General features: G+C 37.6%; 1 protein-coding gene across 2 annotated transcripts in view; it reads right to left on the reverse strand.

The window, feature by feature from the left end:
- Window positions 1–1,436: 1,436 nt before the first annotated feature.
- LOC126100820 (uncharacterized) overlaps window positions 1,437–16,241 on the reverse strand; it is a 97,043-nt gene continuing 82,238 nt past the window's right edge. For both annotated transcript variants that reach the window (XM_049911452.1, XM_049911451.1), the window contains exon 3: window positions 1,437–3,909. In XM_049911452.1, coding sequence (XP_049767409.1) covers window positions 3,318–3,909 — 592 coding nt within the window. In that variant the 3' untranslated portion in view covers window positions 1,437–3,317. The remainder of the gene's footprint in view (window positions 3,910–16,241) is intronic.

Below are 16,241 nucleotides of genomic sequence, written 5' to 3' on the forward strand. Positions count from 1 at the left end.
TTTGAATTTGCAACGCAATGGGCTGATTTAAACCCACATGATCTTCCTCCTGGCCTTAATGTTTGTCTGGTGGTCTGTATAGTAACTGGGGTCGTTCACTGAGGGCTGAGGTCCAGTTCATCATGTTATGGGTGGCTGTGGATGATGTGCCTACGATATCTTAAGGATTACAGCTTCCCTCTAATTTTGTGGTCACGAGTTTTAGCATTCAAAGTCAGCATATTTCTTACTTCTGCTGCTTTGCTTTGTGGATGATGAGGAGCCAATATTTACTATACCGCTAAGGACTGGAGTCGAAAGAAAACTTGTGGGTATCTTTTATTATATGTGACTAAAGTTCTGGTTGTAGCTTATTCTTCATGCAAGGCTTTGCTGTAGGGACTGAATTTGGGTTCTTGTCTGCAACACCAGCAAGGCTTTGCTGTAGGGACTGAATTTGAGTTCTTGTCTGCAACACTAGCAAGGCTTTGCTGTAGGGACTGAATTTGAGTTCTTGTCTGCAACACTATCTAGCTTTGAATAACTACCATTATTTTGGGCTTAGCCCCCAGTGTGGATCAGCATTCCAGGCTACCACTACAAGCCGGAGATATTTTAAGCCTGTGTGTAAAAGGCAAACAGAACTTAGATTTTAGTGTTGATTGTTTTATGAAAGCTTTATTTCTGCATTTATTTACTAACAAGGAATCAATCTTTAAATTACGTGCTTCCTTTTAAAGGATGACACGTTACAACTTGAAATAAGTTAACTTCTGAAAGAATTTGTTCTATTTTAAATACCCGCGTATTAAATTATGGGAGTTGTTCGTAAATTTAGCTCAGCACCTTACCAATCCTAGTTCTTTGCTCCCTGCCACTTCAACACAGTTAGTCTTCCATGACACTGTACCCGCACAGAAATGATTCAATCCACTGTTGCCAATGAAGGTGTCATCTAAACTTTCCACGAATGAAGTGGAGGAATGACAATGCTTAGAGAAACTTTTGCTATAAATGCCTGAGTCACACCACAGTCATGATGAAAAGTTCAGGGCTATTGGCATTACTGCCGTCCCTAAAATGGTATGAAAGATGCAGTTTGCTCTTACAACCGATGGCAATATGAAGCTCAACACGCTGGATTAAGTCTGCGTTTGGAGCCTGGTTGCACTGTTTTGTCCGAATGTGCACCACCTCCGTCTCACCCTTGCCAGTAATTCCATCTGTTACAATGACATGTTCCTTCAACCACGATAACATAATTCTGTTGCTACTTCTGCAAATATGTATACAATGGCAATCATAAATGTTTACTTATCCCCACAAAAATATAAAGTTATGTAATTAAATTTTTGTTTATTTGCAGCTACATCTGCAGTCCTGTAATGCATTGAAACAACCAGAATTTGTCCATGAGTATAACAAAATACACATAAATGTTGTTTTAAAACCACAATTTATTCCGTAAATAGCATATCATACCAGATAGTTTTCCAAATCAGTAATTAATTAAATTTTACTGATGCCTATAGGTTGCTTTAAACATAAAAGTAGGAATAGCAATTTGCTTAGCATCCAAATACTTATCAAGTACAGCTCTGAACAGATGAATGGTAAGCATTACCTTTGTAACAAATACATAGTTTTAATAATTTACTCTAGTGGGGAAATAAAAAAGTTCAATTGAGACGAGACTTTGCCTCGACATTCCTGTGTTGCATGTGACTTGCTGTATTAATGTAGGCATTTGGCTGGTTTCATTTGACAGCCACAGGATATACATAACATAAAATTTTGTATGTATATTTTTTAAAAGCAGTGGAAGGAAAGGAGGAGGATATTGATGTTTAACATCCCGTCGACAAAGAGGTCATTAGAGACGGAGCAGCAGCTCGGATTAGGGAAGGATGGGAAAGGAAGTTGGCCGTGCCCTTTTAAAGGAACCATCCCGGCATTTGCCTGGAGTGATCTAGGGAAATCACGGAAAAATCAGGATGGCCGGACGCGGGATTGAACTGTCGTCCTCCCGAATGCGAGTCCAGTGTGCTAACCACTGCGCCTCCTCGGTCGGTACAGTGAAAGGAAAACCCACCAACAATACCACAACCATGGAGGAACTTGTCATGGGAATAAAGCAAAATTGTGTTCTTGCAAGGAGACGGACCCTTTTAATTCACTGATACTTTCTGCAAGAATGGGCACAGGGCTTAAATAGCATTATGAAAATAAAGATAGGGATGTTACATTCATTTCACTCAACCGAAATCTGCACCTTGGGTATGTGTTCTTACCTACTAGCAAGCTCCGTGAACTGGAGCACACAGTTTTGTTGGCAGCCCACTTCACATAAAGTGCATGCTTGGAGAGATATACAATGCATGCTGAACTTGTGGCCCAGTGCCACTACATCCACTAAGTTTAAATACTGTATGGTGACAGCAGGTACTCTCTCACTAATTTGGCAACTAATTTATTTTTCACCAATTTATAAAAATGACACAATGGCAAAGAAGTGTTTTTTTCCTGTAATCATGTTTAAAAACTACCCACAGAGAATCCACACAACAATTATTAAGTGAGAAATATTAATTAGAGAAATTCAGCAGGTGGGGGAAAGGAACTGACAATTGAGTATGGGCTTTGCCTAAAATATAACAAATCATATCTCACCTAAATATACCCAATCATAATTCACCTCAGATAGGGTTAACTGAAAGGCTCTATTGTTTAAAGAATTTCAAGAGTTGTCAGCAGTTTGGAAAATCTGAGGGTGTTTGTCAAGCAGTCCTCCCAGGTGTACAAGGTAATTGTGGAGATGTTCAGTAGCACGAGATGTTTCTTAAGATTGAAGTTAGTCATCATCAGTAACTGGTAAAGTTATTCTTACAATATGGGAAACTTTTGCTCCATAGGCAACAGTTATGAACGGTTATTTCAGATTTTTGTAGGCTACTATTGTGACTTAATCGACACACTCACAACTCATTAGTAGAGGCCTCTTATTAGACCAGGGGACAATTGGCTAGCTGGAGCTTGCAGTGGTGACAGAAATGGATTTCGCAAGGAATAATAAAAATAAAAACTTTATTTCTTTCTACGAAAGCTTAAGTATTTCAATTTTGGTGTGACTCTCGACTTAGGATAGTGTGTTCAAAACTTTCTATTTTCTCTCTGTGGAGATGTGCAAGCACATGCACACAAAATTACAGCTTCGCCTGCAGTATTTGTCCATAAAGTAACAAATAAAGATTATAAACACAGAATAGAAAACATAAATATCTTTTTCTTTATTTTATGCAGCATACAGTTAAAATTGATCCACATAAAAATGAGGCAAACTACCTCATAATTGCTGTCCAGTGGTTTTGCTTGTTTTTTCTCACCAAGTCCAGGGGCTTCTTTCCTTTTTTGTCCTTGGCACTTTTATCTGCACGAGCCCGCAACAGCACCTGTGCTATCTCCATCTGACACCACTTAGCTGCACAGTGTAAAGGTGTACTCCCATCCTTGTCCTTTGCATTGACTTCTGCACCGTTTGATAAAAGCATATGTGCAATGTTAACATAGCCCCAGGCTGCAGCCGAATGCAGCGGTGTACTCTGCCAGCGGTTTCTAATACTGACATCAGCCCCAGCAAGGAGCAATAATCTGACAACCTCTTCATGCCCATTGTGTGTTGCCCAATGCACTGGTGCCCACTTGTCATGGTCCTGGGCATCTACATTTGCCCCTTCTTGTAGCAAACACTTCACAACTTCTTCATGGCCATTCTCTGCTGCCAATAATAGAGCAGTCCTTTTTTTCTTGTCTTTTGCATCCACATCTATTCCTTGGGCTAAAAGTGCCTCTATGTCCTCCAAAGAACCACATTCTGCAGCACTGTGTAAGGTGTGTCTCGTTTTCTGTGCACCACTTGCTCCAGCTGAATTCCTGCATGAAACAGAAACTCTTTTAACATCCTTGTGGCGATAAAACACTCTCATATTTTATAAGTGCCGCTAAGTGAATACTTGCTATCACCAAGTATTTGTACTAGAAAATAAAAACATGCTTGATGAGCCCAGTGAAACATACTCTAATAAGACTATGTAGCTTATGTTAAATTAACACTTTCACTGCAGCTGACGCTTATAAGCATCACAAGCCACGAGCCAGTGCGGCTGACGCTTATAAGCATCTGCGCTCACTGCCGGATTACTCAGTCTAGTTGCAGCATCTAAGCTAGCATCAAAACATGTAAACTTGTTGTTTTGTGTGGTCAGTTATCGAACGTATATTGTTTGTAATGGCGGCTAATGATCCCACATCTGGACTTTTCAATGTGAAAAGGAGCAGAAAAAGCATTAAATTGACAGAGAAACAGTGACTTAGTGTACTAGACGACAGTGATTTTTTTGTGTAGTGAGGACGAGGCATACTACGGAGATTGTCATTCCGAGGCTGCAGAAGAATTGCAGAGTGATGTTAGTGTGGAAGCACAGCTTTCGAATCTGTTTTGTGACAGTTCCGAATCTTACGATATGGATCACGACGATTGTGTGGAAATAGATGACGAAAAAGAACCCTACCTGTCACACGGAGATAATCCTGGTGAGTCCTGGCATAAAGAAACACATAATATGCAGTATCACCCATTTACGAAGGAAATAGTTTTGCAAATTCATCCTGCTGGCAATTCTCCTATGGATGCCTTCAGTTTATTGGTAACAGACAAATTGTTGCAACTTGTAGTTGACGAAACGAATGATAACACAGTCAACATATTGCCAAGCGAAAATACAGAAGAGGGATCTAGGGCACTCCACGTTGCCGGGCCGCACTGCAGAGTTGCTTGCCTGCACCGATGCCACAGTGAAAGTGTTAAGCAACTGCCTGCTATGACTAACACAACAAGCAAATTTGAGGGCACAGGGTGTTCTTGAATTCAGGTTTTCTCTTGACTGATAAAACATACTAGTTGTATTAGTTACATTATCACATAAATACATTGGAATGTCAATTTTACATGCTTTGATTTTTTATGTTTATTGCAATTCTGTGCCATAAATTCATAGCCCCTTGAAAAAGCATAAGATTAATGCTAAAAATTCCCTGATTTTACATTTCTTCCTTGTAAGGTTTACCTCAATTCCATGTTCTTACTTGACATCTCACCTGACTTCATCCCCTTTTCTTCCTACTGACATTTGATGTGACTGAGTGAGTTATAAGTTGCACAAAAGACAGACGGTTCACACCATGGGTGGTGGCAGAGTTAACGGAATATTTTAGACTGTTGTGGAGAGGGGAGACATGAGAAAGGAAATTCTGAGGTAATTCATAATTGGTGTTGCAAACACAACTTGCAACATTTAGCTTCACCACACAATTATCATACAACTACTGCCAGGTTGTCGCAGCAATGGAAAAACAGGACAGTCGACACAAAGTGCTCCGGACCGAGCCAATACGTGACAAAGGAGCCCAGCTGCCACATTTTCTTGTGCCACTTTTAACTCGGTCTCATCTTTTTGCATGTATTTCTGATGTACTGTATTCAGCAAAAAGATCAACTGTCAACCTTTTAAATTCAAACACTAAGTCTCAAAGAATATGCTTGGTCGGAATCAGAGAAATGGCCATTTGTGACTAGTGAGCTCTTATTGACTGGTGACTTGTTACATTACCCAACAGCCAGCGCAGCCACCACACCACACTAACACGCATAATAAGTTTACAGACCAAAGCCTCTGAAACATTCAAAATTCCTAATGTACTGGATTACAAACAAGCAGAGAATCTATTAATCAAAGACAGTGTGAGTATTTCATTCTTATCCTCCTAGGTAACAATTTACCAACACTCATAACATCAACTAACATAACCAGATCACAAACAAAAAAGAAATTTCCAAATTTTACAACATATAATAGATCTATTAGGAAAGAAGAGTGGGTTTTGCCACTAGTAATTCTGTAGGGTACGTAATTGAAAAGACGGTCATTTCTTCTGATGATGTACAAGATACTTGAGCCAGTTCCGAAAACACTACTCCCACAAATTATACCTTAAAACATGCAGTTTTGAGGGTTCTTTTATTTCATGTTCACCGCAAAAATAGCAAAAATTTGTAGCCTACATGGTGAAATAATCTGAAAACTGTGAAATACAGTCAAAACTGCCTCATTTTAACAAGCCGGATGTTTGTTTTCCACCTTCAACCGATAGCAGTATAGCACAGTGACATCATGCTAATGCAGTGACTTCTCACATATACAGTGACTAACAGTGAGCTTACTTGATGGCTTGTTCCAAAGTACAGCTAATGTGATTGGTGTATAGGAAACTGAATGACCACAGCTTCCACTTAAGTTCCCCTACTACTTGCATTAATTTTACTTACAGTAGTTCTGCTCAGAGCCTGCTGTCAGAATCCAGATGGTATCGTGCCTCTACCAACTGCAACCGATGTAGACTACTCCATTTGGCATGTGTGGCACCACAATTAACAGGACATATTCAGTGAACAGTCGTGCAATGGCTTTTTTGTCATTGTTGCCATCCTCAATGGTGTTTAATGCACTATGATGGAAGACAGATTGTTGTAAATGAAACACCCTGAAATCACGTCATGGCTTTATTTTATTTTATATTTAGTGATATAAATAAGTACCACATGTGGAGGAAAACTTGTGTGTATATGCAGATTTTCACAAAATCTGCTGTGTTTATGCTACAGCAAGCGACGAGTTCAAAGTGCAAACAGCATGTGTTGGCAATACTTCAGAACGCTCCACTTCGGCTACTCTGCACAATCTGTGTCACAATGAACAAAGAAAAGTTTACAAGCAATACACTAGAGCTCGCTGCACTCATGTCACCAGGGTATGCTGCACTGCCAATGGCTACAAAAGGAAAACACACACCCCCACACATTAGATTCCAACACCTTTCACCGTACTTCACAGTTTTCAATTTGATTCACCATGTTCATCAATTTTTGTTTTCTTCTGAGTTAATGCAAAGGAAAGCTCTTTCAAAAAAGTGCGTTTTGCTAGATAATTTGTGGTCACAGCATGTCAGAAAATAGCTCAATTACCTTGCACCCAAATGCCAATTTCAATTTTTTGACACATTTTTACTTGTTGTTACACATCTGTGATTTTTCAAGAACTGTTGAAATTCATTACCACAAATTATTGTACAAACATTGTACTGTACATTTAATTTCCTTCACTTATACAGATTTTGTGCATTGTATTGGTGAGGATTATCGTATATGCCAATTACATGTTTTTGCTCAATTTTGGGAGTTTTAAGGTTTTCCTTGATTCTGCATGTTCCTCAATTTTGCAATTTTTTAGTCTAGACCACACAAAAATGTAATATAAGTGTTTCACTATACATATTAGAGACAGCAATAATTAATCATGTTTTATCAGCCATACTGCTGAATTTCAAGACTGAGAGAAAAATATATTTCCTAACAAATTATTTTCATTTTTGAGAAAGAAACATTGCGGTACAACTATTATTATTATTATTATTATTATTATTATTGTTATTAGTTAATATAAGCAAATGTGACATTTCCAATCATGAGGAAACTTTAAGTTCAAACAAATGGTCAAAACGAGAAAACTAATTGTATAATAGTCTCAGTATCAATTCCTAAATAATAAGTTCGGGTAAATCACTAATCTCTTGAAGCAACTTTTACAAATTTATTCTTTTTCTTAAAGTATTTCAGTTTTTACTCTACATTGCTTTTATTCACACTCTATAACAGGTACCAAAATTATGTCTTCTGTTGGAAAAAAGATCATGTTGTACATATCCTTATGTGCCTGACATGTTCTATTAATTCAGAAAGGCGCTTTTCTATAAGAATTAGCCACTTATTAGGCCACTCAGCAGATTGTATTTTTTATGATTTTAAAATGTACTTGTCAGCTAGTTTTCAAGCCACAATAGGTTCAGCATCAGATGGTAGAGACTTAACAGACACTTCGTACTTTCTATACAACAGCAGTTAAGTCATTGCTACAGACACAATTATAGGATTACATGACATCGCCATGATCCCAGTGACTAACTACGTTTGGTACAAAATACATATTGCCTGAAAATAGCCACCATCACTGTGCTGTGGCTGCAATGATGGTTAATGGTCAAATAAAAGTTTTAAAAACATTGGGACCTGACTGGCTACAGTTTACACACAAGCTATCTGATAATTAACTGCAGTCACAATGTCATCCACAGGAAAAACGTTTGTCACATTTAAAAAAATTACAGTGAAATCTCGCTTAACAAGCATGGGATACATTGTTTCACTTAATGAGTGTTTTGTATTACGAGCAAGATTCTGGAACGAATTATGCTTTGTATGCGAGGTTCTGCTGTATTGCACTGTCCTCGACATCACTCTTAACGATACTGCGACAGAAGAAAAGCACTGTGACAGCCAGCTTTACATGGTAGGGAAAGTAAAACTCATGTTTCTTCCATCCAGAACAGGACAATGCAGTTTGTCTACCCTGTTCAGTTTGTCAACATGCACCAAAGGGTCATCTGAAGCTTATCTCACACAAGTACTGTCACTTTATGGCAAGAAAAATAGTCAATATGGGAAACTGCCCGCCAAATTGGTAAACACAAAGGTGAAGGCGTTAGTTAGTTTAGTTTTCATGTACCATGGATCATTTTGCATGATAGATCATAATGATGTGAAATGAGTCATTTTACATTCACATTACAAATTAATCTGTACATAGGTTACATTCTGAACATTTTTTTCCCAAAATGAAAAAATATATACATACATGTGAGTTAGTAGGTGTTACTCACCACCTTCTATACATTACATTAATAGCAATTCTTTGTCAAGGACAAACTTTCTCAATTAATTTTCAAACTTTACTTTGCTGTCTGTCAGAAACTTTATATCACTGGTTAAGAGATCAAAACTTTTGTTGCAGTGCAGTGCACCCCTTTTTGTGCTAAAGACAATCTTAATGTGGAGTAATGAATGTCATTTTTCTTTTGGGTATTGTAATTATGTACATCATTACTCCCTTTGAACTGTAGCGGATTATTTACACAAACTTCATGAGAGAATAAATATACTGTGAAGCAGCAGACAGAATGCCCAACTCTTTAAACAGAGTCTGCTCTTTGAACAGATGTCTACAAGACAATCGTGGGTGAGCACCGCATGTTATTCTTACAACATGTTTTTGCACAATGAAGACTTTCTTTCTTGAAGATGAGTTACTCTAGAAATATTATTTGACAAAAATATCAAAACATATAAATTTACTGATCTGTCTCTCCTAATGATTTGCAATGATTGTAAGTGAAAATGAGGCAACTAAGTTGTTTTAGTACTTCCAAAATGTGGTTTTACCAATTTAAATTCCCATCAATATGGACATCTCAGAATTTTGAAGTGTCCACCTTATTTATTGTTTTCTTGCCATGCATTACACTTATCATTGGTGAAGTATCCCTAGATATTCAAAACTACCCCTAGATATGCAGAACTGAATGTGTTGCATCTTTTTAAAACTGAGGGTGAGACCATTAGCAGAAAACTAGTTAATGATACTTTTAAAGACTTTGTTCACCACTGCTCCTGTTTCTGTGTGTACGCTTGAATTGATTACAATACTGGTGTCATCTGCAAAAAGAACTAATTCTGCTTGTTTTATATTAGACAGAAGTTCATTCATATACAATAGTGGACCTAAGATTGAACCTTGTAGAATACCATATGTGATTTCTCACAAGTTAGGAATGCCCCCTGACTAAACTGATAGAATTACTGAGTACAACTTTCTGCATTCTTTCGCATTCTGCTGCTATTGTGAGAGAGAAAACACCGAGGATCTGTCTCATTGGGGTTGTCCACAGTCAACACCAACCCATAATCACTATCTAGAAATCATAATTTGTAAACGTCACAAGAAGAATCTAACAGAATGGGGCACTGCTGTTTTGGAGACAAGTGAAAGGGCTGTGTTGACCACACAATATAAAGCTGCATTCTCATGATCTATTTGGTCTATACAGATCCATTACAAACAATAGTACAAACTTCCCCCCCCCCTCCCGCTTCTTTCAAAAAAACTGTGGGGGGTGCAAAGAAAGCAAGTAAGAAAACAGCTGGAGTGGTACTTGAATCAGTGGTTATGGGTTCTCTTCACTAGCAGATTTGTCTGATGATCGCTGGAGAGTGTGAATAGGCCAAGTACCAACACATACCCCTGGCACAAAGTTTCACAGACTCAGAAGGAAGGTGGGACAGGTATTTTTTGGCCAACATCATTCACGGATGTCAAACATTTCTCGTTGCTATTGAAGTTAATTTGAGGGCTGTGCGGAATTGGTAGGGGATGCTCCAATCTTTTGTGCAGCCATACATCATGGTGATGAACTGGACTTTTAAGACTGCAATACACATGAATGGCATTATGCCTTTCCAAACACCTTCCACAGCCAAAAGGAGGCAGAAGTCAAATGAATGGAGTGACGTGCAGTATCTGCTGGGCTACAGTGAGCGTGTTTGGAATTAGTTAAAACTTGCAGCTTGCATTGTTGCTGAAACTCTCTTCACTAACTGGAGGACCTCAAAATAGTACTATCATTTTGATCACCTTGTGGACAGCACACCAGCGGGAATCCAAGCATGTTACCTACAATGCAAGGGATGCAGGAGTACAGTATTCAGCGTCATAACTTTGTCAAGACAAAAGGGTAAGCACATTTGCTCCAACACTGGTTTCTTCTTGCAAATGTTTCTGCACAATAATTAAAATATTTCTACAATAATGGACATTAACTGTTTTTCCTCTAGAGATAAACTGCAATCCCCAATTCAACTGCCATAAAAAACAATGAGCATTACTTTCAAATGGTTTGAGACCACAACCCACTGTAATGACTGACCTTGCCTAACAAAGGGCGTTCAAGGACTACCCCTCTTTGATTTTCTTCATGTTTGTAGAATTTGAAACTCTGTGCCCAGACATCAATTTTCTAAAGCAGTACAATTAAAAAAAAAAAAAAAAAAAAAAAAATTCACCTTTGAGGTTAAGAAGATTCAAAGCACCATTAAGTAGAGAATAAAAAATATTCTCAACTATTAAAGTAGTCACTGGTAGTAAGGTCAGTACAGATTCCAATGTGAAATAATTTAGGTGAAGATAAATGTTAAACACGAAAAACATGGGTCATCAAGTGATTTTATAGACCACTGCCCCACAGAAAAGTAGTGGTGAAATCTTTGAGGAGAAATTTGAGAATATTTTGTGTTGTTTTCCTGGTCAAATTATAGTATTAGGTGGAGATTGCAAATTAGAGTTATAGACTGCGAGATTTTACAGATCTGGGCACATCATAGGGACAGGGAACTGCATGAAACTATTCTAAGTGCTTTACACAAAAATTACCGTTAATCAGAGAACCACCTCATGAAGTTAACATCTTAGATCTCCTTGTGACAAACACACCCAAACTCTCCATTTTAGCGTAGAACAGGGAATCAGTGATCATAAGCCAGTTGCAGCATCACTCAATACAGTGGTAAACAGCAATATCAAGGAACGTAAGGATGATATTTCTGCTGAGTAAGAACAACAATAAGCACACTGCAGATTACATGAGCAAAAACCTCAAGAATTTCATCTTCAGCACTGACACATCAATGGACAAAGTTCAAGAGTGTTGTATCATTAGCTGACAAATACAGTAATGGCAATGTACTCATTTTGTCAGGTTTCAGTCAGAAACAAAAACAAAAAAATTATCTATGTTTGTAGTGAAGTAATGAAAAAAAAGAAAAAAAATCATTTCTTCTCTTGAAATTATGAAACAGTCACACAAAAAAATATGCATACTGTACAAATGTGTAAGTAGAGTATCCAAATTAAGGAACATAATCCCAGTAAGCTGGGCACAGCTGCTTTGCTTGTCTACAACATGATTTTGTAAATGTCTCTAAGGCAACAGCTCTTCAAGTTTTATAGACAGCTACTGCTGTTTGTGCTTCACAGTCGGAAGCTGTCAAAAGTGCTGCAAGATGTCATGGATTTACTTAATTTGAATCAACTGTACGAGTGTCTCAGTAGTTAATAAATTTACTAAAACTTTATGCATAATGTGGCAAATTTTCATGCATCTCAGTCCTATCTCCTGAAATACATGTGGCACAATGACATCCTTTTGTAGATGTTTTTAGCAGTAAATGTGGATACAGCCTGCAAACTTTATTGTGAATACAGTAACACAGACATAATATATGTAAACATCATGCATGCTGTCACAGTTTTTCACACATCTCATTTGTTTATGACATCACATTTCCTAAACTATGTCAGGTATTTGGTTCATTTCTTCACAGCAATTGTTGCCTGCAGCAGTGGGTATGTGTACTATGTTTGGTTGAAACCACTCCAGTGATTTACGAGTAGGTGTGGGAAACACACACACACACACACACACACACACACACACACACACACACACACACACACACACACTTTTATAATATGTACATGAATGGAAATGCTTTATAAGGACACCACACAGCAATTGGATTTTTGTAACTTTTTGTGTATTTATGGTATGGAAAGTTCAAAACTCATATCAACATCCCAAGGTAGTTCCGTGCAAACTCTATAAAATACTCGACAAAATCAACTTTGAAGATTTCCAAGTATGGTTACCAGCTTAAGGTAAGGTCAATTTTTCAACAGACAGTGTGGCTCTGTGGCAGCATGCTCACCTATCAAGCAGATGGCCTGATTTTGATTCCTGGAGGGTGCAAATTTTTCAGCGGTGCATGTTCTACAAACATTTCCAAGAAACATAAAATGCAAAACGATGGAAAATAAGTCTGCTAGAGAATGTGATCGCTGGTCAGTTTCATTTTGGCCATAATTTTTCTATTTAGTTTGAATACCTACATCATTTGAATATACCATCAATCAAAAATATGTTAGTTAACACATATCTAATTGTCATGTTCATGAAAAAATACATGTCATCTTATTTTCAACTACATATCACACACAAAATCATAAATTCTTAATTACCAATCTTTTATATAATATTATTGATAAAGATGGTTTAAATTTTAAAAAATCATTTTAAATTAATTTGTTTTCATCTTTAGGTATTTTAATTTTCATGGAAATGCTCATAAAACATGCACCTTTGTTTAAAAATTTAGCGGAGCCAGGAATCAAACCCGGAGCACCCATATGTCAGGCAAGCATTGTACCACAGAGTCATGCGATTCATCAAAAAAGTGATATAGCCTTCGGGAATTAAAGGCACTTGTTTTCTCGAGAATTTTTGTGAGCTGCAATTACCTGCTTTAGCAGTTTGGTCTTTGTGTTCTGAACTTCAATTACCATAAATATAAAAAAATATAAAAAAACCAATTGACAAATGGTCTCTTTGTTACACAAGTATGTACTGGGCAAACTTGTGAGGGATGGAAAAGACCTGCTGTGGTTCAACACCCATGGTAGATAGCTGCTACGAAATCAAAGAGCCTTACTACAAATTTAAACACAGCCTAAGCCTCACTGATAAATAAAAACTGAACAAAGCCAAAATTGGTGTACAAAGAGCTATGCTTGACACTTTCACTGAATTCAAAAGTAAAATCCCATCTACTAACATAACAGAACATCCTTACAAGTTCTGGTCTTTTGGTAAATCATAAAATTGATCAAAACCATCTGTCCAAACAAACTGTGACCATAATGGCATTGAAATGGTAGATGACACAGAGAAAACCTGAATACTAGATATTTTTCCAAAATTATTTCATTGAGGAAGATCCCACATTAGTTCTTCCTATAACTTGTAATTCAAACCGCTTGACAGAATAAAGGCCGCTGGAAGTGATGCATATCAATACAACATGACATAATAACATACAAAAGAACTTGTTCCTCTTATGACAGCAGTTTCTGAATTAGCAAAGCATTTCTAACATTGGAAAAATGAACAGGTCATTCCCACTTTAAAGAATGGTTGTCCTTGAGGTCCACAAAGCAGTAGACACCAGTGTCCAAATTGGTGCCACATTCCTTGACTTTCGGAAGGAGTTAGATACAGTTATGAATTGCCAGCTAATGAACAAAACACAAGCTTGCAGAATATCAGATCAGCGGTGTGATTGGATCAAAAGTTTCTAGCAACCAGGGCATGTCATTCTAACAAAGAGAAATTTTCAGACTTAAAAGTAGGTTCATGCATAACCCAAGGGAATGTTACAGGACCATTGTTTTTCATAACATACATGCAAATGACATGGTGGACAACAGTGGGAGTTCCACAAGTATTTTTGCAGATGACACTGTTGTATTCAGAGAAGTTGCAATACTAGAAAATTGTAGTGAAATGTAGAAAGACCTCCACAGGATAGATGCTTTGTGCTGGGAGTGACAATTGACCCCCAACATAGGAAAATGTAACATTTTGTGAATAAATATGCAGAAAACCACATTATTGTATGATTACATGACTGCAGAACAATGGTTATATCCATAAAAATCTGGGAGTAATATTATACGAAAACACCATATAAAACTTATCACTGATAAGGCAGAAGCCAGGCAGATATTCTCTGGAAGAATTCTTGGGAACTATAGTCTGTCAACAAAGGAAATAGCTTACAAAAGCCTCGTTTGACCAACACTTAAATATTACTCACGAGCCTGGGATTCATAGCAAATAGGATTGACGGAAGAATGAGGGAAGGTCCAAACAAGAGCAGCACATTCCATTACAGGTTCATTTTATAAGAACAAAAGCACCACTGAGATGCTCAGTGAACTCCAGTGGCAGATGCTAAAAGTGAGCCATCCTTAATGTTAAAGTTCCATGAGTATATATTGCTTCCTCTGATGTGTATCTTGCAAAAAGACCATGTAGGTAAAATTAGAAAAATTCGAACCAACACAGATTCTTACCAGCATCCATTCTCTGATCAAGACTATGCTAGCTTATCTAGTGATCTGAATGGCAACTGGCAATCTGATGTGATGAAGAATCTTTGCAAAAGATAGTACAATTCGAATATCTCAAGAAGACAAAGCAGGCCAGGAGGCACTCCTTCCTATTGCCTAGCTTGTCTATCTTCCTCCTTCACTCTGTTGTAATCATCTCCTCGTAGAAGTATCATCATTAACAATTTGAGACACATTGGGTACACAGCAAAGTACAGGCAGTTACGAGACCCTCTTCGCCAGTAGGCCTATACAATTATACAGAGAGAGGCAGCTAAGAGAGAGAGTGTACAGAACAACAAATTAGAAAGCACACATAAGCTGATAGATCCCACAAGTGACCATGTGAGCATAGAGTAGCTGCATGCAAACTCTTAAGTCACATTCATGTTGTGTTTGAAACTTTTTTTGCAACAATGATTACAACCATGTTTGCAGCTATTGCTGGGCTATCAATGCCTGCAACGTGTTACAAAAACAAAAACAACTAACTGAGGCTGTGTCAGTACAGATCAAATGAAGCATTGTTTCTGGCCTGTTACTGCTAAATACCAGTGTATAGTGCTAGTGTTAGTTAACAAAATACTCTGGGAACAGTATTATAACTGTGTTGCCTCGGTGTGAAATTCAAATACCTGTATTATTGTCAAGACTACTGATATATGTTGTATCGCTAGTTATGAGACAGAGGAGTGCCTCTGGAATATGTTACATGCAAACTAAAAATTTAGAAGATGAAACAGGACTACAACCAGAAAATTGCTGCAATGCTTCACACCATCAGCAGTAACATAGAAACTAAACTGATGTCTATGAAAACACAATACAGACATTTTGTATTGGGTTTTCTGAAGCGGAACTGAATTTATGCAAGAGAATGGAGGAATCGTCAGTGTGGATATGGAAAAGGGATCGACAACAACTGCACATTTGTTAGAAGAGATTGTTAACATCACTGCAGACGAGATGGCAGCTGTTGATAATAAAGATTTGATTTTATATATTAATGTAACAACATTATAAGTATGTCAAGAAGCAATGAAACATATACTTCAAAGAAACTTCCTGGCAGATTAAAACTGTGTGCCGGACTGAGACTCGAACTCGGTCCGGCACACAGTTTTAATCTGCCAGGAAGTTTCATATCAGCGCACACTCCGCTGCAGAGTGAAATTCTCATTCTGCATATACTTCAATGTTATTTACATAACTAGACTGCTATTACATAATAACGCTTTGACCAATGTTGCACAAACT

Source organism: Schistocerca cancellata, chromosome 9, assembly GCF_023864275.1.
Source record: "Schistocerca cancellata isolate TAMUIC-IGC-003103 chromosome 9, iqSchCanc2.1, whole genome shotgun sequence".
NCBI lineage: Eukaryota > Metazoa > Arthropoda > Insecta > Orthoptera > Acrididae > Schistocerca > Schistocerca cancellata.